Source organism: Trichosurus vulpecula, chromosome 2, assembly GCF_011100635.1.
Source record: "Trichosurus vulpecula isolate mTriVul1 chromosome 2, mTriVul1.pri, whole genome shotgun sequence".
Lineage (NCBI taxonomy): Eukaryota > Metazoa > Chordata > Mammalia > Diprotodontia > Phalangeridae > Trichosurus > Trichosurus vulpecula.
Window position 1 is genome coordinate 332,394,762 of NC_050574.1, and position 27,851 is coordinate 332,422,612.

At 43.3% G+C, this 27,851-nt stretch overlaps 1 protein-coding gene across 2 annotated transcripts in view; it reads left to right on the forward strand.

The window, feature by feature from the left end:
* Positions 1-27,851, forward strand: part of MYLK (myosin light chain kinase) — a 338,535-nt gene that overhangs the window by 153,066 nt on the left and 157,618 nt on the right. For both annotated transcript variants that reach the window (XM_036746782.1, XM_036746783.1), the window contains exons 10-11: positions 2,767-2,901; positions 9,055-9,207. In XM_036746782.1, the coding sequence (XP_036602677.1) occupies positions 2,767-2,901; positions 9,055-9,207 (288 nt within the window). The remainder of the gene's footprint in view (positions 1-2,766; positions 2,902-9,054; positions 9,208-27,851) is intronic.

Consider the following 27,851-nt stretch of genomic DNA (forward strand, 5'->3'; position numbering starts at 1 on the left):
GAGTCTTTCTGACTGCAGGCCTGGTACTCTATCCAGCAGGCCACCTAGGACATAGCTCCCAGAATTACCTAGCTAAAACTTATTAATGATAAAGCTAAAGATACAGTAAAGACATGTGCCAGTGATAGCCCCAAGGGTTCCTTCCACCCAGGCAGACTTGAGGGACAGCCAGGAAGTGGAAGCTCTGCCTGGCCTACAGACTGATCTGGGTGGCTCCCAAATCATGATGAAGGCACTGTCCTTCCCTCTATTTCTTGCTAAAGACACAGCATTATCTCCTGTCTCTGCACTTTGCCTGGCTGTCCCCTGTGCTTGGAATGCTGTTCTCTCTCCTCACTTGCACCTCTTGGCTTTCGTCAAGTCTCAGCTAAATTCTCACCTTCTGCAGGAAGCCTTTCCCAGTCTTCATTAACGTTGCTGCCTTCCCTTTGAGATTATTTCCAATTTATCCCTTATACATCTTGTATTTACATAGTTGTTTCCCTATTGTCTCCCCCCTTTGAATGTGAGCTCATTGAGGGCAGAGACCATGGTTTTGCCTTTCTTTGTCTCTCCAGTACATTGTCTGGCCATTGATAGGTGATTGCTGCCCCTGGACAAGACACAATCTCTCTGTGTCTCAGTTGCCTGATCTGTAAAATGAAGATAATAATTACATTTACCTTCCAGACTTATTGTGGAAATCAAATGGGATAGCATATGTAAAGCAATTCACAAACCTTCAGATGCTATAGAAATGCTGCTGCTGTTGCTGCTTCTTCTCTTTCTTCTTCTCTTCCTCCTCCTCCTCCTCCTCCTTCTTCTTCTCCTCCTCCTCCTCCTTCTCTTTCTTCTTTTCTTCCTCCTCCTCCTCCTCCTTCTCCTTCTCCTCCTTCTCCTCCTCCTCCTACTCCTCCTCCTTCTAACCCTTCTTCTTCTCCTCCTTCTTCTTCTCCTCCTCCTTCTCCTCCTCCTCCTCTTCCTTCTCCTCCTCCTCCTTCTAACCCTTCTTCTTCTCCTCCTTCTCTTCTCTTTCTTCTTCTCTTCCTCCTCCTCCTCCTCCTTCTCCTCCTCCTCCCCCTCCTCTTCCTTCTTCTTCTCTTCCTCCTCCTCCTTCTCCTCCTCCTTCTTCTTCTCCTCCTCCTCCTCCTTCTCTTTCTTCTTTTCTTCCTCCTCCTCCTCCTCCTCCTTCTCCTTCTCCTTCTCCTCCTCTCGCCTCCTCCTACTCCTCAACTCCTCCTCCTTCTAACCCTCTTCTTCTCCTCTTCTTCTTCCTCTCTTCTCTCCTCCCTTTCTCCTCTCCTCTTCCTTCTCTCCTCCTCCCTCCCCTTCTTCTTCTCGCCTCCTCCTCTCTTTCTCTTCTCTTTCTCTCTCCTCCTCCTTCTCTTTTTCTTTTCTTCCTCTCCTCTCCTTCCTTCTCCTTCTCCTTCTCTCATCCTCCTTTCTTTCTTCTTTTCTTCCTCCTCCTCCTCTTCTTCTCTCTCCTCCCCTTTCCTTCTCCTTCTCTCTCTCCTCCTTTCTCCCTCCCCCTCCTACTCCTCCTACTCCTCCTCCTTCTAACCCTTCTTCTCCTTCTCCTGCTTCTTCTTCTCCTCCTTCTTCTTCTCCTTCTTCTTCTCCTCCTCCTTCTCCTCCTCCTCCTCCTCTTCCTTCTCCCTCTTCCTTCTCCTCCTCCTCTTCTTCCTTCTCCTCTTCCTTCTCCTCCTCCCTCCTCTTCCTTCTCTCCTCCCTCATTCTCTTTCTTCTTTTCTTCCTCCTCCTCCTCCTTCTCCTTCTCCTTCTCCTCCTTCTCCTCCCCCTCCTACTCCTCCTCCTTCTAACCCTTCTTCTTCTTCTCCTCCTTCTTCTTCTCCTCCTTCTTCTTCTCCTTCTTCTTCTCCTCCTCCTTCTCCTCCTCCTCCTCTTCCTTCTCCTCCTCCTCCCCCTCCTCCTTCTTCTGCACCTTCTGCACTTTCTGCACCTTCTGTGTGCTAGGCATTTGTAGTACAGAAACACAAAGTAATCCATCTCTGCCCTTAAGGAGCTTATGTTTTATATGGGGGTGGAGGGGAAGACAACACATACAGACATAACTAAATATAAAGTACTTGCCATTGGATGTATCCAAACAGATCGTGTTTGAAGTAGCATAGGAACTGAGCCTTGTTATCTTTTGTCTCACTGGAAATGATGCCCATACCAGTGAAATAACAAATCCAATTAAGTTTCCTTATTTCTGTAAGGTGCACCTGCCTAGAACCGTACTTCCAACATAGATCTTATTAAAATGACCTATGTTGTGTGCGTGTGTGTGTGCGTGTGCATGTGCGTGTGCGTGTGCGTGTGCGTGTGCGTGTGCGTGTGCGTGTGTGTGTGTGTGTGTGTGTGTAGGCAATCAGGATTAAGTGACTTGCCCAGAGTCACAGAGCTACTAAGTGTCTGAGGCTGGATTTGAACTCAGGTCCTCATCTTATTATGTCTCAATAATACTTGGGAAGTCCGATTTGCATCCTTGTATTCATTGACTTTACTCACCCTACATACTTTTTGCCATACATTTGTGTAAGGACATTTGACCCTGTGGTTTTATCATTGGATCTTTTCTTACACTACATTTCCCATGAATTTCTGGGCATCACAGTTGTTATTCTCCCAATGATGTTGCAACTCTATGATATCTATCTATCTATGTATGTAGGCAGCAATTCCCCCTTTCGTTTCTGTTTAAACCCCTTTCAGCTAGATTGTGCTTGAATGAACGAAGGCTAGATACATTGCTGACAGCTGGCTTGTTCTTTCCCCTAATAGGACCACGAGTCAGTCAGATGGCCCCCTCTTTTTCCAGTGTCCTGAAGGGTTGTACCGTCATAGAGGGTGAGGACTTTGTGCTACAATGCACAATAGAAGGGAAGCCCGTACCATACATCACCTGGCTACTCAATGGTAAGGCATTGTCTTGTCCTCTTTGTTTGCTTCCTCTTCCCTCTCCCCACTGAAGGACTAAAAGGACTCTCAGCTTGGTAGTCATGGTGTTTAGTCACTAAAGTACTAAGTAGGGTCAAGTCTCCCTTAACCATACTGCGACTTCCTTTAGGGCAGTTGCCTCTAAATCGTATTGTTGCTGCCTGTCATGTCGGACTCTTTAGGACCCTGGACGGGGTTTTCTTGGCAGAGTGGTTTACCATTTTGTCCTCCGGTGGATTAAGGCAAACAGGTTAACTGACTTGCCCAGGGTCGCACGCCTAGTGAGTGTCTGAGGCTGGATCTGAACTCAGGTTTTCCTGACTCCAGGTCCAGTGCTCTATCCACCCTAGGTGCCTCCCAATAAAAGGCAGCAGTAAATGAAGATGACAATAATAACAATAACAGACAGATGAGGACGACAACAGACAACACTACCAGCAATAATAATAAAAACGAAGAGAATCAACACCGTGCAATAGAAAGAACAATGGACAAAGAGTCCAAATGGAGACTTTGTGCCAACACTGCCATTAGCTAGCTCTTCAGTGTTGGGTCATCTCTTTTATTTCAATGGACATTAGCTTCTTTGTCTATGAAATTAGAATTGAGTTATTTAATCTCCAACACATCTTCCAACTCTAACTAGTTTTATAATCCTACACCTCTTTCAAGAGCACAAATTGGCTTAACAAGTCAGCGTGCATTGTTTGCCCTGCGCATATTGGACAGTTGAACTTCAGTGAGCGGAGCAGGACGTTGATGACTCCTGTGTAGCCAGAGAAGATGGATGTCGGGGTCATAGAGGGTAGGCTTTGGTTAAATTGAGTCCTCAGGCAGGGGAGAGGGTTGCTGCTGCTGCTGCTGCTGTTTGGTCATTTTTAGTCATGTCAGACTCTGTGACCCCGCCTTGGGCTCTTCTTGGTAAAGATACTGGAATGGTTCTCCATTTTCTTCTTCAGGTCATTTTACAGATGAGGAAACTGAAGCCAAAAGGGTTACATGACTCGCCCAGGGTCACCCAGCTGGTAAGAGTCTGAGGCCAGCTTTGAACTCAGGTCTCCCTGACTCCAGGCTTGGGGCTCTGTCCATGGTACCATCTAACTAGGAGAGTAGAAGAGCAAGTTTCTATCACTTTTTCCATTTACGTATACTTGAAACTGACTAGTGCAGTGGTCTTCCCTGGGCTGGACTTGGGTCAAAGGGAGTAAAGGTGATTGCATGATGACAACCTCACCGAATCATACCACTTCTCCCAGCCTCAGTTTCCTCATTAACAAAAGGAAAGAATTGAGCTAGATGATTTCTAAGGTGACTTCACAGAATTTCAGTGTTAGGAGAGGCTTCAGAGGACATCTGGCCCAAGCCACACCCTTTCCCTGAAGCCTCTAATTCACACTTGAAAAAGGATGTTCCAATTTTATCTGAAGATTTCCAGGGAGGGGTAATTCACTCTCTACTGAGGCAGACCCCTGCTCTTTTGTACAGACCCAATCATGATGAGGTTTTTCTTTGCATTAAGCCTAAATGTGCATCTCAACCTCCCACCCACTTCTCCTAGTTCTACCCTCTGGAACCAAGCAGAAAAATCTAGGTTCTTCTGATTCCAGGGCTGGTGCTCTATCCACTATACCACCTACCTGCCCCAATATCCTTCTTTATTTTTTGCAGGGAGGAAGGCAGGGCAATTGGGGTTAAGTGACTTACCCAAGGTCACACAGCTAGTAAGTGTGTCAAGTGTCTGAGGCCGGATTTGAACTCAGGTCCTCCTGACTCCAGGGCCGGTGCTCTACTCACTGCGCCACCCAGCTGCCCCCAATATCCTTCTTAAAGTTTGAAGTGAGCACAGTCCTCCAGGTGTAGTTCAATCCAAGTATAACAGTCCTATGACCACCCTTGTCCTAAATGCTGTGTTTCCTTTCCTGTGTAACCCAATATGGCATTAGGTTTCCTGGTGGCCATATTGACTCATACTGAACCCTCAGTCCATCAAAATCTCTAGGCTTTCCCCAGAAGAAAAGCTACCTAGCCGCATCTCTGCCAGCTTGGACTTACAAAATTGAAGCCAAGTGGGAAACTTTAAAATCTTCCCTGCTAAATTTCAGCTTAGCAGATTCACTGCAGAATTCTAGTCTGCTGGGGTCTTTGTGGGTACCCTGATGCAGTCATACCACCTGTTAGCTTTCCCTCCTACCTTTGCATTACCTGAAAATTGATACACATGCCATCTCTGCCATCTATGGGAGATAGCTAGGTGGCACTGGGCATGTGTAGGGTTAATGGGGAATAAGATCTTCCCCACCCATCAATAGGCCTCACATGGAGCCCATTAAGGGATTAAGGGAAGCTTGCTTATAGGAAGGCTTACACACCTTTTGTTAATTACTAATTAGGCTCTGAAAGAGTATATATTTTTAGAGGTGAGCTTTTGCTTTGGGGGCTCGCTTCTGAGAAAGATGTTGCAATTCCCTGGTCGAGACTCTGAGTGGCCGGATGTTCAGAGCTCTCCCACTGCTCGGAGGTAAAGGCTCTCTCCATTCGGTGGCGGATGTAAAGCTTTGATTCAGGCAGAAGAGCCCTGTCTGTTGGTCTTTACTTCTCTTCTCTGTATTTTTTCTGTTTAATTAAAGAAGATTGTTGACCTTGAAACAGCTGTCTTTCCTAGCAGATAAAAGAACCTGCACTAGCAGCCATCCTGGGTATGCCAGTGGTTGTTTGTTAGAGCATGAAGTCAGGAAAACCTGCTTTCAAACCTGGGCTCAGAAGCTTACTAGCTATATAGCTCTGACCAAGTCACTTAACTTCTGTTTGCCTTGGTTTCCTCATCTGTAAAATAAGGATAGTTATAGCACCTGTCTCCCAGGATCAAATGAGATTATAACTGTAAAGAGCTTAGCACATTCCCCTGGCATATAGTAGGTGCTTAATAAATGCTTACTCCCTCTCCACCCATCTATGCTTTTATATCCAAGTCATTGATTAAAATGTTGACCAACTAGCAAAAGCCAAGGTTAGATCTCTGGGGCACTCATTCTCCCATTAGGTCTTAGAGATCATTATTGCCAACCCTCCTCCTTCCCCCATTTTACAGATGAGAAAACTGAGGCCCAGAGATGTTCAGCGACTTGCAAAGTCACAGACAGTGGTCCAGTAGTCAGTCCCCTTATGTTCATTTGAGTCTAGTAATTTGAATTCCACAAGGACCAAAGATCAAAGGATCAAAGGACCAAGGATCAAAGATTTATATCTGGAAGGGACCTTAGGGTCATCTAGTCCAACCTCCTCATTTTGCAGATGAACCAGTTAAGGCCCTGATAATTTGCATAAAGGTATACAAAGAGTAAATGGCAGAGTCAGGACTTGACCCAGGCCCCCTGATTCCAAACCCAGCACTCTTCACTGAACTATGCAGCTAGGTGCTTGTTTTCACTAGCTGTATTAACCCTGTGTTTCCTGACCCATTGTTCTCATGATTGTTTTGGGGGTGCAGCTTTACCTTCCTCATTCATTTTGAAATAAGTCCATGTTTCCTGAGATTACCTTCTCAATGGTGAAAGAATGTGCTAGGCAGCAGGAGGAAGTCAGGCTAATAGTTTCATAGATTCAGAGACCACTAATCCAGTCATCTCATGTTATAGGTGAATAAATGGAGGCCCCAAAAAGTCAACAGTTTATTCGAGGTTACATTGCTCGTTATTTACAAAATTAGAGCTAGAACCCAAGTCTCCTGGCTTCTAGTTCAGCATGCTGTAGTTGGTCAAAAAGCCTGGGTTCAACTTCTCCATCAGATATTTAGTAACTGCGTGACTCTAATCAGGACACTTAACCTATCAATTTGCTTATCTGTAATTCAGAGTTGGACTCAGTGGACTCTGAAGTCCTTTCTAGCTTTAAATCTATGATCCTATGACCTTATACTATATCAGACAGAAGAAAGATTAAACTGTTACTAAAGATCTCTCAGTGATTAATTAAGGCTAAATGAATTTAATCAGTAACTTAGGGTTGATCACTCCGGCTTTTCCTCTCTCTGACATCTACATGTGCAGAATCCTTGTCAGGTGCTCTGGATGAATAGAAAAGTCAGTTAAACAAAATAAGTGTATGTATGTATCTCCAGGATATGGTACAGTGGGTGCTTAATATATGCTTATTGAGTTAAACTGAACATGAATCAACCTTCTAGCTAGAACACAATATGATTTCACTTTGTTGAAGCAAGGTCCAACCTAATTTAGTCTGCCATCAACGTGAAACTATCCTGCAGATCGAGAACTGGATTTGATTTCTATCCAAGACCGTTAGTCTTGGCATTTTCCCACGGCACCCACCAGGGGGTGCTCAAGATCAATTCAGTTTCCAGCTGCTTTAAGCCTAGCCCTCCCTGCCTAAGAGTTAGAGACTAGGTCTCAAGCATTCCCAAGTCAAATCTGCCTAATAGATCCCTTTGGGCGCCTTGGTCTGCTTTTGCGTCTGTGTAGCTAAAGCCAGTTATTCCTTTGATAAGGGAAAAATCGACAGCAAGATAAATCTACCGTATTGTGCTGTAACAGCAAAACTGGGGAGAGAAAATTGAACTCTTTAACGTGGTGTAGGTCCAGGTACTGTGTTGGGACAAATGTAGCTTTCCTACCCCTAGCGTTCTAGCCACAAAATGTGTTTCTTCTTCCCTTTAAAAGAAGAAAAATAATAGGAAGACAGAGCCTCCTTAACTGGCCTGGTTAGCTATTGTATTGGCCCAGCCTGCAGTCTCTGCAAATATGTCATGGAGACACAAGTGTTGTTACAGGCAGAAGAAAAAAATTAACTATGTCAAGAATACTTCTCTTCTTCCCCCCTCCCCATTCCCCCTTTCATTTTTATGAAGTACAAACCAGGACTCCAGGGTCTGGCACAGAATAGAAGTTGTCAATTGTTCCCTGCATAGAGAATGGACACATTCCTGTTCTCAAGCCAGAAGCCCTAATAATGAGATTTTTTTTTCCTTTTTTTCCTGGAAACTAAAAGATCAAGTCTTAAAATGATAAAGTCCTAGAAACATATGGCAGAAAATGAACCCCTAGAAGTCATTTCATCCATTTGCCCATTTCTACGCAGCACTACCTCCAGAGTGGGGGTCTTGACCTTTCCTGGGGGCCATGGAATACCATTTTAGCAGCTTGGTGAAATCTACGGACCCCTCCTGAGAATAATGTTTTTAAGTACAAAAAAATTAAATGCATAGAATTGCAGAGGAAACCAATTATAGTGAAATGCAAATTATCAAAATATTTTTTGAAAAAAGTTCATCCTGGCTAATAAGGAAATATGTTTTGCATCACTTCACATGTATAATTCCTATCATATTGCTTGCCTTCTCATTGCGTGAGGGAGGGGTCAGGTAGGAAGAGAATTTTGAACTCAAAAAAATTTTTAAATGAAAAAGTAAAGAAAAAAACTAAAAGAAAAAAGAAATTCAGGGACCTCAGGTTAGGAACTCAAGCTCTCCTTGACAGATGGTAACCTCTCATTTTATAGAGGGAAAGGGATGGTCTAATCTTTTTTTTTCTTTTTGGTTATTTTTAAGTGCCTCGGCTTAGGTATAGCAAGATAGAATTTGATTAAATAGATACATAGAAGAACTCTGGTTAAATCTTCAATATTTGACTGAGGTGAGACTGTGGAATCACTGTCCCAGGAGAGATTTAAATGTACTATATGCCCATAGCCCATCTGTCTAAGCTGCAGAAAGTCCAGTCTGATAGTAGGCCTGGCCCTGGGCCAGAGGATCCTTTAAGATTCTTTTCAGCTCTAGAGTTCTGTGAGATAATAGATGCAGGTTTTTGAATATTTTTAATGTTAGAATACTCAGAAAACTTCCCTTTTCCTTCCTGAATGCCTCCTCTGCTATTCATGATCAAATCTCTCTTCTCTCTCAAAGAGCCCCCATTCCCCTACCCCTCTCCTGTGGGGCCTCCTGAGCTCCTGTCCCTGTCTCCTCAGTGGATCCCGTTCCCTGTCTTTCTCTTCCCCCCATGCTTATCTCTTTTTCCCCATTACCACCAGTTGAAAGGAAATTTAGCTCTGAAATAACCAATTATCACCCCTGAAGAAAGTCATCCTGAACTGACGTTTTCTGTCTTTCTTTGTGAACAGATCGGCCTATCCAGTATGCCCACACAACTTTCGAGGACGGTGTGGCTGAATTGCAAGTACAAGATGCATTACCTGAGGACAACGGTCTCTATACCTGCCTTGCTGAGAATCCTTCAGGCCGGGCATCCTGCAGTGCCCAGGTTACTGTCCAGGGTAAGACCAATATCTCGCGCTCAAAAGCATAATCATTCCCTCACCTGATAGGCAGGTTCTCTGTGGATGTATGAAAACAAGAGATCCATCTGTATGTCTTGATAGGGAAGCAGCTGTTAAGCCTGAAGGCAAAGCAATGAATGATAAGGCATCTTCAAGTTAAGAGTTAGATAGATCCTATCTAACTGAGTCTGCTCCCTTCTCACCTTCCCTGAGGGCCTTCTCTAGGCCAAGCCATGGTCAATGAGGAAGATGCAGAGCAAAGGGCAGGTTCTGTGTTCTTTCAGAGCTTCCAAAAACATGGAAAGAAACAAGATACACACATAAAAAGTGGAATTTTAAAATTCTCCTAGTTAAGAAAATGTACTCCCTTCTTTGAAGAGGTGCTATTCTTTGCATGTGGGATATTACATGCGCTGCCTAACTCAGTTGATATGGTGATTGCTTTGCTGATCTGTTTTCATTTTTTTTTATTCTTTGTCACAAGGGCTGGGAAAGGGAGGAGAATAAGCATTTATAGAGCACCTACTGTATGCTAAGTGCTATATAAATATCTCATTTGATCCTCACAGCTCTGTGAGGTAGGTGTTATTATGATTCTCATTTTACAGGTAAGGGAAACTGAGGCAAACAAGTTAAGTGACTTGCCCAGGGTTAAAAAGCTCATAAGTGTCTGAGGCCAGATTTGAACTCAGGTCTTCCTGACTCAGGGTCCAGTATTCTATCCACTGTGCCACCTAGTTGTCTGTAAATGGAGGGAGGGAGGGGATCACTAGGTAGGGAAGATGGGAGGAATATATTCAGAAATGAAATATAGCAAGCATTTACATAGCTCTTTAAGGTCTACCGAGTGTTTCTCAGATATTTAATTTTACCCTGGGGGGGTGGGTAATATGATTATTCCTGTTTTGCAAATGAGGAAACTGAAGCAGGCAAGCAGGCAAATGGCTTGCTCAGGGTCACATTGCTAATATGTTTCTGAGACAAGATCTGAATTCAGGTCTTCCTGACTCCAAGCCCAGGGCTCTATCCACTTGTAAACACAAAAGAAAGATTATGTATTTTTAAACCCACTCACAGAGCAAAGAAACAACCTCAAATGAAAACAGGCAGACAACGCATCACTGCTGTGGGCATACAGGGCAAAGCGGTTGTTATAAAGGGAAATGTTTCTGAGGAGAGCCTAGGGATCGCCGGTCTCCCCCCTCCTCCTGCTGGCTCCCTAGAGCAGTACTTAGACAGGGTCTTGGCCTTATGTCCCAGTAATCTGATTACCACAGCCTTTCGGTGATCTTCTCCACAAGGGAACCGCTTAGCCCTCTGAAAGCCCCTCGAGGCCATCGTGGCCAGAGGAAGGTCAGCCTGTCTCGGAGGGGGAAGCTCTGGGTTGTGTAATAGTGAGTAATGAAACCCTAGAGAATCGTCCCTCGGTTTCAGGACTCTCAGGTAAGATGTCATGCCCTCCCTAAGGGTGCTGTCCTCTCATCAGGCAATATCTAACATACTGCTTTGGTCTGGCATATACACTGTCAGAACCCTATTAATTTATATTCTCTGTGCGTGTTTCTTTGTTCTGTCCCCCTATCAGACCACAAGTTCTAAGAGGATTCAGGGAGCACCTCGATACTTCTTGGAACAACATTGTATGTGACAGGAGTTTCATCTGATGGACCCTCTATAGACCTTCCTAGTGAATGTGTGACTAGGGGCCTTAGTCCAGAAATTAAAAGAGCCTGATGTAAACAAGTTGTAAAATCATAGATGTAGAAATGGAAGGGACGTCAAAAGTCATTTAGTCTAGCTTTCTCATTTTACTGTTGAGGAACCAGAAATAATAGGTACAGTGCTAGGTCTGTAGTCAGGCATACTCATCTTCCTGAGTTCAAATCTGGCCTCAGACACCTACTAGCTGTGTGACCCTGGGCAAGTCACTTCACCCTGTTTGCCTCATCTGTCAAATGAGCTAGAGAAGGAAATGTCAAACCACTAAAGTATCTTTGCCAAGAAAACCCCAAATGGGGTCATGAAGAGTCAGACACCACTAAAATGATTGAACAACCACAACAAAAGCCAGAAAAGTGACTTGCCTGAGGTCATTAAGTGAAAGGAGATGGGATTTAAACTCAGGTCTCATGAATGCAGGTTCAGAATTCCTGGTTCAGTGTTCTTTTCATCATACCTTGCTGCCTCCCGCTGGTGATGTATCTAACGTTGGTTAAAGATGATTTGTGCATTAGAAATAGACTCGGACCTGGAGCCTGGGTGCCTGTATAATGGGCAGTGGCACTCTGAAAGGTCGCACTGGATTAGTCCCCTTCTCCATCCCATCCCAGGGTAGATTCGTTGCCCTTCAGTTGACCTGAGTGTCGTGGTGGAAAGAGCATTGATTCTGGAGTCAAAGGAATATAGGTTCAGACCTTGATTCTTCCATTCCCCTACCTGTATGACCTTGGACAGATCACTTCCCTGAGCCTCCGTTTTCTCATCTGTAAAACGACCAGATGACCACCAAGTCCCTTTCAGCTGTAAATTTTAAAGTCTGTGATCCATGAAGACAGTGTTGCAAAGGATGCTATCCAAACATCCTCCATCCCTTTTTAATGCCTCCTTAATTCACCATCCTTGAATGATAATAGGTAACATTCACGTATGTATCACTTTACATTTTGCAAGTGCTCTAAATATGTTATCTCATTTCATCCCCACAACAACACCTGTGTGAGGTAGGTGCTATGATCATCCCCATTTTGAGTGCTAACAGTTACCTGGAAGATGGGTATGGGAAAGACTAGAGAATGTGGAGAAGGCATAGGGAGGATCACCGGAGGGTGCCTACCAACGTTTATAGACCGTCTCGGAACTGTGATTCTTTGTACCCCCTAACTTGCCCCGGGTCACGTAGCTAGTTGGTATCAGAGGGAGGATTTGAACTCAGATCTTTCTGCCTCCAGTCCAATACTCTATCCATTTAACCACCTATAAATGAGTCTAAGCCTTTCTTTCCTATGACTCTTCCCACTCCTGTCACTTCCTAGCTATTTCCCCCTATGGATTCAACTATTAATATTTAGTTTGTGGTCCTCCTTTCATGGCCTATAGATATATGTGGACTCAGTCTCTTGGAAACAAAGATCTTGGGCTACAACTCAGAGGTCATGTTGTGCAAGTCCCTCATTTTACAATCTCAAGGGAGATGAAGTTTTTCTGAAGATCTCATAGGTAGCCCAAGAAACTATTTTAATGTGATTAGAGGGAAGGGATAAGCTGTGAGCTTCATCTGCCAGGGTCAGGATAGTAGCTCTTCTTTCCCCATCCCTAGCCCCCCATCATCTTAGAAAGGGGACTGTTGATTGTCTTCATTCCCCTCTCCCTGCCCCTGTTTCTACATGGCTACCTCCCAGTCCTCCCCACTTCCATCCTCCTGCAAGATCAGTAGTGATCAAAGAGAGGGTCAAAACAGAGTGATGGAGCACAGATCTCAGCTTCATGTTTCATTAGTCTCGTGCTCACTTGGTCTGTTTCAGCTGACAGCCTAGTTAATCCCCTGCTTGTCCACAACTGCCCGTATTTAGATTAGAGATATACAGCTTGGCCGAGGCTACCATCGGGAACAGGGAATCTTTGACCTTAAGGCTGAACGGTCTCCTGATGCGTGTCCCCTGGTCCCCCCGGCCACATGTTGCAGTTGAGGGATAGGGCAGAGGGGTGCTTTTCTGAACACAGGCTTGTGCCAAAAGGTTTAAGGGAAAAGGAATCTGCCAGGGGCTATGTTTGGATTTGCTCCGAGGACAGCTTTGGATGAGTGAAGTTCTCCCCTCCCAGCATAGGCGATTTATTGGTATCTACAGCCCAGACAGAGCTCACATACCATAAATGGTGAACTAAGCTGAGACATGCAGGCCTAAGCTTGAGCTCGGCATTATTTGGGTTGTCTTTGCATAGAGTTTCAGGGGTTGGAGGTGAGGATGGCTCACCAGATCCTGTCACAGAGGGACATGCCTTTGGCATGATGCCCCCCACCCCCACCCCCAAGGCATTTGGGAGATTGAGTTGACTTCAGCCTGCCCTTTTTCCAGCTGAGGAGTTTGGGTTGTTTTTTTGTTTTTGTTTTTTGGCAATCCTATTTTCTCTGAGATGGGGGAGTAGAGCAGGGAATGGAGGGGTGGATTTTCAGGGAGGTAATGAGAAGGAGTCTGGCCACCAGAGCAAGAGGTGTTGTCTTGGACCAGTCTGTTGTTTTGTTGGAAGGGTCCCTAATTGGCAATATCTTCCTCTTCAGTCCTGTTCCCTCCCTGTCCCCTAGATCTTATCAGGTTGCTACCTTCCTAGTTAACATTGGCCTCAGGCTTTTAAGCGGAGCCGAGTTTTTCCCATTGTGGGAGGAACGATGAGGTTTGGATTTAATAATAACTGTTCTACACTGAATATACTTACTATAAGTCTCAGTCAAAACGACCTCTCGAGTCTCTTCCAACTCCAGAATCTAAGATCCGATATGCTGATGAGTTTTACTGAACTGCTCCTCCCCCTCCACCCCCCACCCCCCCACCGACCTCCACTTTTTATTCTTTGTTACAAACAAAAAACCTCCCTGAGTAGAGAAGGAGAGAGAAAAATTTGAATGTTATGTAAAAATAATCTATTAATAAAATTCATAATAATAACAGCTTGGTAAACAGAGTGCTGGACTTGGCATCAGGATAGCCTGGATTCCAGTCCTACCTCAGACACTGAGTAGCTGTATGACCCAGGACAAGTCACTTAACTTGGTCTTGATTCCTCATCTGTGAAGTGAGGGAATTGAACTAGGTGGTCTTTAGGTCCCTTGCAGCTCTATCTATGGTTTTATGAGGAGTTTCAGAGAGTTTTCTTCTTGTAGGATGCCATTGACCAAGGAATACTCTTGAAAGGTAGAAAGATGGGAAAACCGTGATACCAGGAGGTGAATTTCTTCTCAGTCAATGAACATGAGCCAGGGCTAAAATGCTTCTCACCCAATAGCTCTCGCCACTAGATAGCGCCATTTAGTAAGACATGTTGGGTCTCTTCTCCCCACCCACCCCCGCCCCTCCCCCATCTCTAGGAAGCATCTCCTTCTCAATTCCGCCATATTAGGTCCCCAGCCCTTAGGAAGTCGTTTCCGTGGGGCCAAGCTCTTCTCAGTGAGGGATTCCAACAGCTCCTTTGCTAAAGTCCAGATGTGGGAAATCTTCCTCACATCTTCAGCCTTAGGTTTTATAATTCTGAAGTTGCTGGCCTAGCACTCGCTGTTCCTTTTGTTGCAAGCTGTCCTCTCTTCAAATCTTGACACACCCCCTCCTCCTTTCCCTCCCCCGCCTTGTTTCTGAGGTTCTAGATAGGCAGATTTTTTTTCTTTAGGTGTTTTACCAAATCGTACCCATTAGTCAGTTAGTCAGTAAATATTTATTAAACGCTTACCATGTGCCAGACACTGTGGTAAGCCCAGAGGATACAAAGAAAGACAGAATACATTCCCTGCTCTTGAGAAAATCACAATCTAATGACATTAGTTGATTATTCTGGCAGTAATTAACCTGTGGAGGGCCTCTAGACGGTGCAGTGGATTGAGTGCTGGTCCCAGAATCAAGGAGACTCATCTTCCTGAGTTCAAATCTGGTCTCTAACACTTCCTAGCTGTGTGACCCTGGGCAAGTCACTTAACTCTGTTTGCCTCAGTTTCCTCATCTGTAAGATAAGTGGAGAAGGAGATAGAAAAGCATCTCAGTATCTTTGCCAAGAAAAACCCAAACTGGGTGATGAAGATTTGGACACAACCGAACAACAACAGCAAATTAACCTGAGTTCCACAAGGCCTTGAGATATGTGGGAGTTAAGCCAATAGCTATATTTAAAGGAAACTTGGGATTCCATGAACAATACTCTTCTCCCCTTTGGGGTGGGGGGTGGGGAAGAGAAGGGAGGGAATCTTAGTGCCAAACATCTGGCCAGAAGAGGTGGGCGAGATGGCCAGCTGATGCAAAGGTGAACTTCCTTCGGTTCCAGGTGAGACCCAAAGAGGAGTATTATAAAGGCATCAGTAATATAAGAAAATATTCCGTTGTATACCCCTTGGGACCAAAGCAGGTTGGGATTTTTCCTTGTCCTTGAATATTCTGAAATTGGCCATCCTGGAAGTCACTGCTTTGTGACAGGTAAATTCTTTAACTGGCTCAGTGTCAACAACAAATGCATTAATTCAGTTGTTCCTATGTTAACACTTCTGTTCTCTTTTAAAATATAAGGTTTATTTGGTTTGTTTATTCTTACACAGAAAGAAATGCTAGACATAGGAGAATCACAGAATCGCAGAATCACATTAGGAGCAAAGAGGTTTAACAGCAGTAATAGGAGTCGGTCACTTAACTTGTAACTATTGTTACAATAAGCTTGGAGGTTAATATTTAAGAATCATTAAAACAAAAAGATGTTTTGCAAGACTACCAATCAAGTATTTTATATTTCATCTCAGCTCTGTGCTGTCCAACCACTCTTGGCACTAATTTGCTGATAACATTGGCCAGTCCTCTTCTTGGTGGTCTGATGCAAAGGCTTTCCCTGCCATGAACCACTCTGGTTTCATGGAAAGTGCAGCTGTCACACTTGCAGGCCTACACAGACTCTCAGATCTTCAGGAATTCACAAAGTTGTTGCCAGTCCTGAACACATGAACTATGGGATACTTGTTTGACTAATATCAAGAGGGAACAAATACAAAAGAGACAAGGGAGGCGCATGGAAGCCAGGTGGGAGTCAGGGCAATTCCCTGTGTTCCGTCCAACTACGAGGACCCAGCTAGAACCAGTCAATAAAATAGAAGTTTTTTGAAAGCAAAGGCTATGCCAGTCTTCTCTATATAGCACCTTCCCCTGACTCCCTCACCCTCATTAATGCCTTCCAGATAATAAGTAGTCAGGAAATGTTCGAATCTACGCAGAATATTCTCAGCTGAATGAGTCATTTGAAGGCCTTCTTCTATTAGTAGCTCTTAACAGCTACATTTTCTTTATAACAAAAACCAAAAAATTTGTCTTGAAGGCAAAGAATCAACACAAGCACACATTATCACTCTGCCTGGCTTGATAAAATTACCATTCTTGAGCACAAAAGTGCCAGGACACACCCAGACTACTCCCTTGCGGATCAGTGGTCCACGTTATTGTGTTTAACTGGCTTTAAAAGGGATAAAGTCAAAACCTCGCTGAGGCAGAGGATCTAAATTAGAAAATTGTTTCTCTCCCTCTCTTTAATGCTCAGGCATGATGGGCATTAAGCAGAGATGTTAGGATCCTGGGAAGTTTCCAAGGGATCAGGGCACTGCTATTCTCTCCACTCTTAGAAAAGTACAAACAGTCCAGGAGAGCCATCAGAAATATGATCCCTTGCTTTCTTAGCAGTTAGCTCTCTGCACCACATACACTAAATCCTTCTGATTTGAATGTATGTTAGCATTCCTTCCAGTAAATAGCAATCTATCAGTGCTTTCTTATCTTACGCAACTCTTGTCCGTGGCCACCTAAAAATCCTATGAAGTGGGTCTGCCCAACATGTTGGAGGCCTTCTTTTGGACTCTTGACATTCAAGTGAGCAATTTATCTGTCATTCTTCTCTCTCACTATATGACTGAACCACCTCCATTTCCTTTTATGCATCTCTTTGTTACTTCTTATTCATTTATAATAAAGAATATCTCAATTGGCATGATTTTTCAAGTACAAGTGTTTTTAACTTTTTGTATGTCATGGACTGTATTAGGAGGGCAGAGTTTATAATCTCAAAGAGGATCATAAACATGTCTGAAACGTTCGGAACCGCCGGATATAAGAAACTCTCAAAGTAGAAGGCAGAAGAATCAAAACATTTATTTAGGCTCCACAGTAACCAACCCATGAACCAGCAACCCCATTTTGATATATTGATCAAAAGCTTCCAGGCCCAATAAGTACGCCTTGAAAGAGTAACCAGGAGGCTACAGAGAAGCATGATTGCGTAAAGCAAAATCATGTTTCCCCCTCTATGGTAATAAGATTACCCACTGGCCTGAAGTCTTTGTTCAGCTTTCTCCCGTAGGTCAGCTCTGCTACTGGCAGCTCCTGCTTCGGCTGTGGCTGTGGCTGTGACTGCAACTGTAACTGTCGCTGTAACTGTCGCTGTAACTGTCGCTGTAACTGTCGCTGTAACTGTCTCTGGCTCCAACCGGAAAAGGAAAAGAGGATCTTCAAGCTGTCCTCTCCCCTCTTATAGAGTTTTTGACATCATCAAGCACCGCCTGAACGACCAGGGCCGATTGGTTCTTGACTTGGCCCCTCCCCCTAGCGTAGCCGTTAACACCTCCCCTCAGCCAGCCCCATGACTCATCACACAGGAAGTTGTCTGCTTCCTGGAATGCTCTTTGGGCTTCCTGCCCCGGAAGAGCAAGCCACAGTGTCCAGAGGCTCAATGAGGTAAGCTGAGTCATTCAAAGAAAACAAAGGCCATTCTGGCTACACTCCACCCCTTGTTATAGGATACATAATCTAATCAGCCATGTATCCTAGAACATACATTGTGATCCAATTACAAAGGAAACTAAAACATATCATTCATTATAAAACAAAACATATCATTTGGTGACATTCCTAAATATTGGTTTACGATTCAAATGTGATCCACCCCTAGGTCCCAGCAAGATAATCTCTTCAATCAATCATCCCCAAAATAATTATTAATAATTCAAATGTCCACCCCTAAATCCTTGTATCCATTACATAGGATCAATAATATCATAACAATAAAACAACACAGCAAGGATAACACAAAATAAGTAAACAGAACACTATCATCATTTCCACCCCCCTTGAACGATTGGGGCTCAAAATCTTGGGGTGAGGGGTGAAGGTCTCATTTTCCATAGCTTCTTCATGCTGAAATTGGATGTAGAGATGGCCCTGCCCCCAAAAAGTCCCATTCCAGAGGTCATTTCTTTAACGAGCTGGCAGGAATTCCAAGAATGCTACATGCTTAGGCAGTCACCGGAAAGTGCAGGGTGCTTAAGCCTGAAGGAAACAAAACTAGCAACAAGGTTAGCCAAAACAAAGGACAAAAAGAATAGACAAGTATGGACTATAATTCTTCAAATAAAATCATCTCAAGTTTGGTTGAGATTTCAGTTATGCAAAGATCCAACATCAGAGCCAAACTCAGGTGGGAAATGTTTCTTTTCAAAAGGAACATAATGAGGAAGCCAAGAGGATCCCACCCTAGATATAGACTAAGATTGTCCTCCCAGCCTTTCCCCAAATGTACAGGTTTTCATCCGTTAATCACACAAAGTTACCTTTCCTCTGAGTGGCTTATGGCATTTACCAGCATCAGCCATACCTGTGGAGTCTGTGAATCTATTATTATAACCTATTCACGGTAAAATATATGGTTCAGGGGTATGATTTGGTAATTATTTTCCCCTGAATAGACAACTGTTACAGTGTTGTCCTTCCCATGGGCTATAACTTCTGCAGCCTTTGGAATATCATCTGGCTTCCGTTTTACCCATACCTTAGCTCCTGACTTTATTCTATCAATGGAGCAAGACCCTTTTGCCCCTCTAGTAGTTATTTTGGGAGGAGGGTCAGTTTTCACAAAGGGTATTTTTTCACAGGGGATAATAATGACTTGAACCATCCTATCATTTCTACAAAATTGTACAGGTTTTTTACCCATATTCTGGAGTGTCACAACAATTTCTTTTTGATAATTAGAATCTATCACTCCAGCCAATACATGTATTCCTTGAGCCGCTAATCCTGGTTTAGGTAATATCCGTCCAAGATGATTCTTGGGGATTCTCATACATACTCCAGTAGGGGTTTTTCTTATCTCTTTCCTATTTAACCTAAAATTCTCTATACAATGTAAATCATATCCTGCTGAACCAGGTGTTCCTGGACTTGGTAGTGGGACATCTTCCCTCACAGTCCAAAATTCAATGTTTTGGATCTCACATGTTTGCTGTTCTCTGATCTGCAGATTTGGGGTCATCATTCTGGCTAGAGGTGTACTCCCCCCTAAGGGCCTATTATTCAAATTACGTAAGGCAATAGACAAATTATCCTTCCAATGTCGATATGAATTATTTGAGCTTAATTTTCTCAGCTGTTCTTTCAACAATCCATTCATTCTTTCAATTAGCCCAGATGCTTGTGGGTAATATGGAATATGATATATCCATTCTATATTATTCAACACACAATATCTTTTCACTTCTTTGCCCTTGAAATGTGACCCATTGTCACTTTGAATCTGCATTGGGGTTCCATAATATAAACTTACAATATCTAAAGTTTTACAGGTGTTTTTCTGAGTTGCGTCTTTATAAGGACAAGCCACTAGTACACCTGAATAGGTGTCAACACACGTACATACATATTTACATCCTTTATCCTGGGGTAGTGGGCCAATATAATCTATCTGCCAAATTTGGGCTGGAACTTTTCCCCTTGCTATTTCTCCAGTAACTATCCTAGGAAGAGTTCGTTCTTTTTCTAATTGGCATATACAACACTCCTCTGTTATTTGTTTTAACAACGCATGAGAAATACTGATACCTCGATCCTGTGCCCATCGATGGGTGGCCTGGACCCCTAAATGGCCAGCAGTCTGGTGGACCCATCTTGCTAAGGCTGGGTCATCAGTTGGAGTCGGAGTAGGGACAATACATTCAGTAGCAATCTTTGCTAGTCGATCCGCATGTGCATTGTACTCACGTTCTGGTGTGGTCAGGGTTGCATGAGCATCAACATGAAAAACTGACAGATCTGTAACCAAGACATGTCCCATATATTTTCCCATAACTCTTTACCCCAAACTTGTTTGCCATGAATCTCCCAATTCTGATTCCTCCATATAGGCATCCACGTAGCTAATCCATTAGCTACCGCCCACGAGTCAGTAAATATATGACACTGTCCTCCTTTCTCTGCTCTGATGGCCTGATGCACTGCCATCAGTTCAGCATATTGGCTACTTCCACCTATCCCAGAACTTTCCAGAGTTCTCCTTGTACAGGGGTTATAGGCTACTGCTTTCCAATGTCTCTTCTGTCCTAAATATTTTGCTGTCCCATCAGTAAACCAAGCATGTTTCTTCTGTTCTTCATTTAGTCCGTCATATCCATTATTCCATTTCACTAAGGATGGTACCATCTGTTGCCTAGATTCAAGGGGCTTTTCATTGCTCTCAGTATCAATGTTCGCCACAGATTCATGTAGAGCAGAAACTCCATTTTTGCCTGCTCTGGACCTATTCTGAATATACCACTTCCATTTGATTATGCTTGCCTCTTGTGCATGTCCAATTCTGTGAGAAGCTGGGGTACTCATTACCCAAGTCATAATTGGAATTCCAGGCCTTAATACCACTTCATGACCCAGAGTTAGTTGCTCAGTTTCTACTAAAGCCCAATATGCAGCTAACAGCTGCTTCTCAAAAGGTGTATATTGCACTCCAGATGAGGGCAGTTTCCTTGACCAAAAGCCTAAAGGTACACTTCGGCTTTGTTGTTTTTGCCACAGACTCCAATTTGCATAGTCATCTTGTACAGTCACTTGTAACTCCACTGGCCCATTTTGCATAGGCCATAAGTCTAGAGCTAATTGAATAGCAGCCTTTGCTTCCTCAAAAGCTCTACTTTGTTCAAGTCCCCAGTCAAATTCATATTTCTTTCTGGTGACTTTATACAAGGGTTTTAAAATCTGTCCCAAATGTGGGATGTGGTGTCTCCAATAACCAAACAGCCCTATGAACTTTTGGGCCTCTTTCTTATTGGTAGGGGTGGGAAAATCCTGGATTTTTTGTCGAGCTTGTGGGAGAATTTCTCGCAGTCCTCTATTCCACTGTATCCCCAAGAATTTTACAGTTTGAGCTGGCCCTTGAACCTTTGCGGGGTTGATTTCCCATCCTTTGCTTTTCATATGGTCAATTAATAATGCTAAACTCTCCTCCACCTCCTTTATATTCTTTCCCTGTATCATGATGTCATCTATGTAATGTGTAAGCTGTACACCAGGTAACTTTAATTCATCCAAATGTTCAGCTACAATCCTGTGGCAAATAGTTGGGCTATGAATATATCCTTGCGGCAGGCGTGTAAATGTATACTGTCGGCCTTGCCAAGTAAAAGCAAACTGATTCCATTGCTTGGGGTCTATTGGGATTGTAAAGAAGGCATTGGCCAAATCAATAACTGCATACCAAGTCCCTTCACGTTTTTGTATTCTCTCTATTAAAGTAACCGTGTCTGGGACAGCAGCATACAAGGGAGGAGTCACTTTGTTCAGCTGTCTATAATCTACTGTCATCCTCCATGTTCCATCTGACTTTCGGACTGGCCAGACAGGGTTGTTCCATTGAGTAGTTGTAGGGACTAACACTCCTGCCTCAACACATTCTCTTATAGTGTTGGCAATTTCATCTTGCCCACCTGGCACACGATATTGCCTCAAAGTAATTATTTTAGAAGGTTCGGGCAAAGTGATTGGATCCATCTTGATTTTCCCCACTAAGACTGCATTAATGCCCATTTTCCTCACAGCAAATTGGTATTTCCCTTCGGGTAAATTTAAGGTCATACCCTTCAATATGTCTATTCCAATGATGTATTCGGGAATAGGCACAATAACCACACTATATTCTTTCTTGGGCAACTGTCCAATTTTCATCATTAATTTAACTTGCCTGGCTGATATTTCAGTCCCTCCTAGTCCTGTAATGGTAATAGGAGTTCCATGGCTGAACTTGTCTGGATTTCCATAAATAAGGGTGGCCTCGGCCCCAGTATCTATTAATGCCTCAGTTACCGTACTTGACCCATTTTTCCAATATATGGTCAAGTTAATGTGAGGTCTACAATCCAGCCTGTGTATTTCCTTAATTTGGACTGGGGCTCGGCCTGTTCCCTAGTATTCCCTTTCATATGATTCACTTGGGTTTGAAGGTCCAACATCTGTAGTATTTGCAGGAGCAGTTCTTATTTCCCTATCTCTCCTGTTATCAAGGCCTTTATCTCTGTACATTCTATATAATTCATTGGTTGGAATTCCATCTATCATTTCAAAACCTACCCCTGCTCTCAATAAAGCAGTAAACATTTCTTTCCTTGTTACTCTCCTTTGGCGCCAAGTTTGCTGGTTATTCACCCTTCTCTCTCGAGGAGATCTATCCCTTCCCCAGTCACCTAAGTCATGTAACTGTAAAATCTTATTTATCACTGTTGTAAGACGGCTCCCTACTTCTCCAAGTAATAAATTCAAAATTAGTTGTTTATAAGCAGGGGAAGCTGTCCTAATTATTAAATTCCTATGAGGCAGTTCCATTGGATCATTGTAATATTTGTCTGAGGTTCCTATCATAATGGCAGTCTTCATCACCTCCTCCTTTAGTCTCATGATACAATCTCTAAGTGAATACCAGGGTCTGTGCTCAGTGGGCCACATAGAATCAGTAGCATATCTCTTATTGCATCCCACAGCGGCTAATGCCAACAGAGTAGTCCTGCTATCACCATCTCCTTGCTGATGATGTTCCCTAAAAGCTTGTTGAACTAGAGGATCATGGCTGATACCTATGAATCTCATGCAGTCTGTCCTATCTACTGATATTCCACTGGCCCCTTGATCACTGAGTCTTACCATCCAAGATATCAATGGTTCTCCTATTCTTTGGCTGAATCTACTCAAAATATCTGTGACCTCTTGCGGTGAGAAATCTTCCTGAATTTCCCTTGTAACTGAATCTTCACCTCGGGTTTCTGTCTTCCTCCTTTGTATGGGTCGAGCCCTTGTTTGATCATTTAACCATCTCCTATGCTCTGTGTGAGGCACATCCTGAACCCCAGTAGTGTTTTGTGCCTCAGCCCCTAACATTGTCTCATTCTCTCCCCACTCACTTCCTCTGCCACCATGGCTAGGACGAAGCAGGCAGTCAGGCTCTTTCTGGGCTGGGTTGAAATGCACTCTGGGCTTTTTTGGTCTCCTGTTGCTCTTAGCCACATTAATAGAAAAGTTCTCATTTGAGTCAGTTTGGTCTCCTGCTATCTGAGATTCCCCTTCTTCCTGTGGGGTAGGAGTGCCCCCATGTCTTTCACTTAATCTCAATCTTTCGTATACTAGCCGGTAGGCTGATAACACTATCCAGCTTTGCCTAGATAGTGATGCCCCTGACTGAATCCCAACTTCTCGTAAACACTTTTCCAAATCCCTAGGATCTCCTCTCCGTAGCCTTGGTTCCCAGTTTTCACAGGGTCCAGCTTTTTTAGCCAATTCTTTTGCTAGGGAGGAATAAAATGGATCCTCCCATCCTGGGATATTCATCTCTTCCTCTGGAATTGTTCTGCTTCTAAATAGAGATCTTATACCTAGCGATCCCATCCTCGTCGCCAAATGTATTAGGAGGGCAGAGTTTATAATCTCAAAGAGGATCATAAACATGTCTGAAACGTTCGGAACCGCCGGATATAAGAAACTCTCAAAGTAGAAGGCAGAAGAATCAAAACATTTATTTAGGCTCCACAGTAACCAACCCATGAACCAGCAACCCCATTTTGATATATTGATCAAAAGCTTCCAGGCCCAATAAGTACGCCTTGAAAGAGTAACCAGGAGGCTACAGAGAAGCATGATTGCGTAAAGCAAAATCATGTTTCCCCCTCTATGGTAATAAGATTACCCACTGGCCTGAAGTCTTTGTTCAGCTTTCTCCCGTAGGTCAGCTCTGCTACTGGCAGCTCCTGCTTCGGCTGTGGCTGTGGCTGTGACTGCAACTGTAACTGTCGCTGTAACTGTCGCTGTAACTGTCGCTGTAACTGTCGCTGTAACTGTCTCTGGCTCCAACCGGAAAAGGAAAAGAGGATCTTCAAGCTGTCCTCTCCCCTCTTATAGAGTTTTTGACATCATCAAGCACCGCCTGAACGACCAGGGCCGATTGGTTCTTGACTTGGCCCCTCCCCCTAGCGTAGCCGTTAACACCTCCCCTCAGCCAGCCCCATGACTCATCACACAGGAAGTTGTCTGCTTCCTGGAATGCTCTTTGGGCTTCCTGCCCCGGAAGAGCAAGCCACAGTGTCCAGAGGCTCAATGAGGTAAGCTGAGTCATTCAAAGAAAACAAAGGCCATTCTGGCTACATGGACCCCTTCTCAGAATAATGTTTATAAATGTATAAAATCTAATTCATAGGATTATGAAGAAAATCAGAGTTTAATGAATATAAATATATAATATTTTTTCCATCCAAGTTCACTGATCCTTTGAAATAGTTTTACACAACAAATCCTTTTATTAAAGGGATTTGTTCTGTGAAGTTTGGATTCACTCAAAGGGCCACACTTGAGGACCTAGAGGGCCATATGTTGCCTCAAGGCTGCAGGTTCCCCACCCCTGCCTTGGAATCTATCCATGGACCCCGAGGGCTCCATGGACCTCAGGTCAAGAACCTCTGCTTTAGTATTATGTCAACTATATGGGAATTAGATGAAGATTAAGGTTTATAGACAGATAACAAACTATGATTCTTTGTCCCATCTTCAGTTTTTTCTATACCCCCACCTTTGTCAATATAGAAATGGAAAAGAATCATGCAGGACCAAGTCACATTTTGTATTTTTCTTTGTTTTATGAGTTACCATGGCCCAAGAATTCATCATGTGATGGCCAGTCTAGTGGTGATGTCTATCTGTTCCTTAGCTAGGCCTGATCCTTGGACAGCAGATATTCTGGGCAGTTCACAAAGGCTTTTCAGCATATTAGAAACTTCCAGAGCATTTACTCCCCTGACACAGTCTTCAAGAATTTAGGGTTGCATTGGAATAGAACCTAGTGACGGAAGCTTTTTTTATAGTTTGAGAAATTCCATTTCGTCCTTATAGCAACAGTCTTTCCACTTTGTTCTTTCAATCTTGCCTAACAGAGTTCTTGCCACAATCATCTGTTCATTTACAGCCCTCTTCCGTCCCTTAATGCTTCAGGAAGAGACACATATCTCAATCCAGCTGATCCTAAGCAAACTCTGAGTCTCATATCCAACAGAATGATGGTGATGACGACGAAACTGATGATGACAATAGCTAGCATTGACTAATATGGAGATGTGTTTCGCATGACTACACATGTATAACTTATATCAAATTGCTTCCCTTCTCAGTGAGGGTAGCAGGGAGGGAAGAAGAGAATTTGGAACTCAAGATTTTAAAAACGGATGTTAAAAATTGTTTTTGCAGATAATAGCTAGGATTTGTATGTTTTAAGATTCACAAAGCACTTGGCATATCTTACCTCATGTGGTCCTCACAGCAGCCGTTGGAAGGTAGGTGCTATTGTTATGTCCTCATTTTACAGATGAGAAAACTGAGGTAGACAGAGTGTTAAATCTTGCCTGGGGTCACACAGCTAGGAAGGATCCAGGGGTATGATTTGAAGTCAGGTCTTCCTGATTCTAGGTGCAGTGCTCTATCCACGGCTGCATTGAGCATCCCATAAACAACATGCCCATAAACATCCTCAACCTAAGCTGAGATAGTCTCACTCTTTCTCTGTCTCTTCCACCCATGTACTTCAAGCTGCCTTTTTTCTCCATTGAGTGTACCCTTGGGTAGTTTTATAGGGTAGGAGGGTTAAAGGAATCAGAATAAAGAACAGATGAATAGAAGGACAAAATTCAAGGGACTTCTTTCCAAACTTTCTCAATTAGACTCCTCAGGGAAACCTTCTAATATTTTGTGACAGTGACCATTTATGTGAAGGATAATCGCAACTCTGAGGGCAACTTTAATGTCAATGGAATGATTTAGAGTGACTGCTTGCTACAAAAAAAAAAGGTTAGGAGAGAAAAAAGTACTTTAATCAAAGTGCCCCATATAAGTTTTTAAATAAATCTGGACTGTCTACATTATCCCCCTTCCAAAAAAAAAGTAATTTTTGAAATTTTCACATGATAGGTAAGGTTTTACAATGAAACTCCTAGGACTGCATTGTCAGGGGAAACCTTACTCCTCACCCTCAACAGTTATTATTTGTACGAACTAAAAAGTCAATAGGAAGATTGCAACTTTTGCTTTTTTTTTTCTGAAAACCAGAATGTCAAGTCAACCTGTACTGGCCAGAAATCTTTTATCCTGGTCAGGCAGGCAGCCTAGCAGGACTTCTGGGTCACAAAGTCCCAGCTTCAAGTGCTGCCTCTGACATATACTAGCTATAGGACTTCAGGTAAGTCAACTGACCTGTCAGTGGCCAAGGCAGCTCTCCAAAACTAGAAGTTACAGAAATGTGGCTGATATGTATTGGTAGAGGGATTTTTTACACCAGAGTTATCCCCTCTGATGAAATCACAGATCCAGAACAGAAAAAAAAAGAAAGTATCTTATCTCACAGGATTATTGTCCAGCTCAAATGAGAGAATGTGCTTTGCAAACTTTTATGACCTATTTGTGTCTAATGGTGGCCATCTCTAGGGCAGGGGGTAGGAGAGGCAAAGAAAAGGAAAAATGTGAAATTTACATGATAACTTTATTGTATACTTAAGAGGAATAGCAAGTTGTGCATAGTAGATTTACAGTTTCATATTCAGTCATCTTTTTATTATACTATATTATGGAAATGCTTGTTTTATTCCATAAATAAAAAAATAAAATGATTTTAAAAAGCACTACATAGATGTCACAGAGTCTAGATACAGAGGTAGAAGACATTTCTGAATGTATCTAATCCAACCCCCTCGTTTTGTAAATGACTAAACTGAGGCCCAAGGAAGTTGCATAAGGTCACTGAGGTAGCAAACTTCAGAAGTGGGATTTGAACCTAGGGCTTTCGACTCCAGAGCTACCTCACTATACTATCTCTTTTCTTCATAGCAAGTGTCTGCATTTCCCTCTCATTCTGCCTTTGCTGAAATCTATGATCATATTTTGTTTGTTTGTATGAAGTTGTGGAGAAGTTTGGAACGGAGAAGAAGGATCATGGAGGCTTTTCTAAAAGGAGAAAGGGAGGAGGGAAGGCTAATTCTTGCTTCACAGAAGCAATTTTGCTGACACTCCAAATAGGTTTTATTTAGTTAAGAGACAGGCTGTTTATTGGAAGAGAATTCTAATGCTTCCAAAGCGATTTGCAGCTTGGAGGAGTGCCTCTGGAAACAGGAGAGGGCAGGGCTGCCTTTCAGATGATGGAAAGGAGCTCTCCTTTCAGGAAAATGTAGGCCCTTTGGAACTAAGGAGAAGGACAAGGTAGTGGGGTGGGGGGGGAGGTCCCTGAGTCTCGGCTAGTAGTAAGGGAAGGAGGGACATTTTGTCTTGTACTCACCATATTCAGATGGTGGTTTGAAACAAAGTTCCTCAGGGTTGCAGAAGTTGGGAGATAACTAATCTTGTCGATGAGTTGTTATTGTACATAGTCAAGCAGAATAGCCCATGCCTGAGAAGGAAGGAATCATCAACTACCTGAAAATGAATGGACTTAGCTCTTCTCTCTTGATTGGTAGGGAGGTTCCCATAGGACTGGATACTTTTGAACAGGGAGTTCTGAACAAGTTTTCTACTAGGAAATTTTAGGAGATACAAGGATGATTAGGAAGAAATTGGGTAAGAGAAACTATGGTTCATTGTATC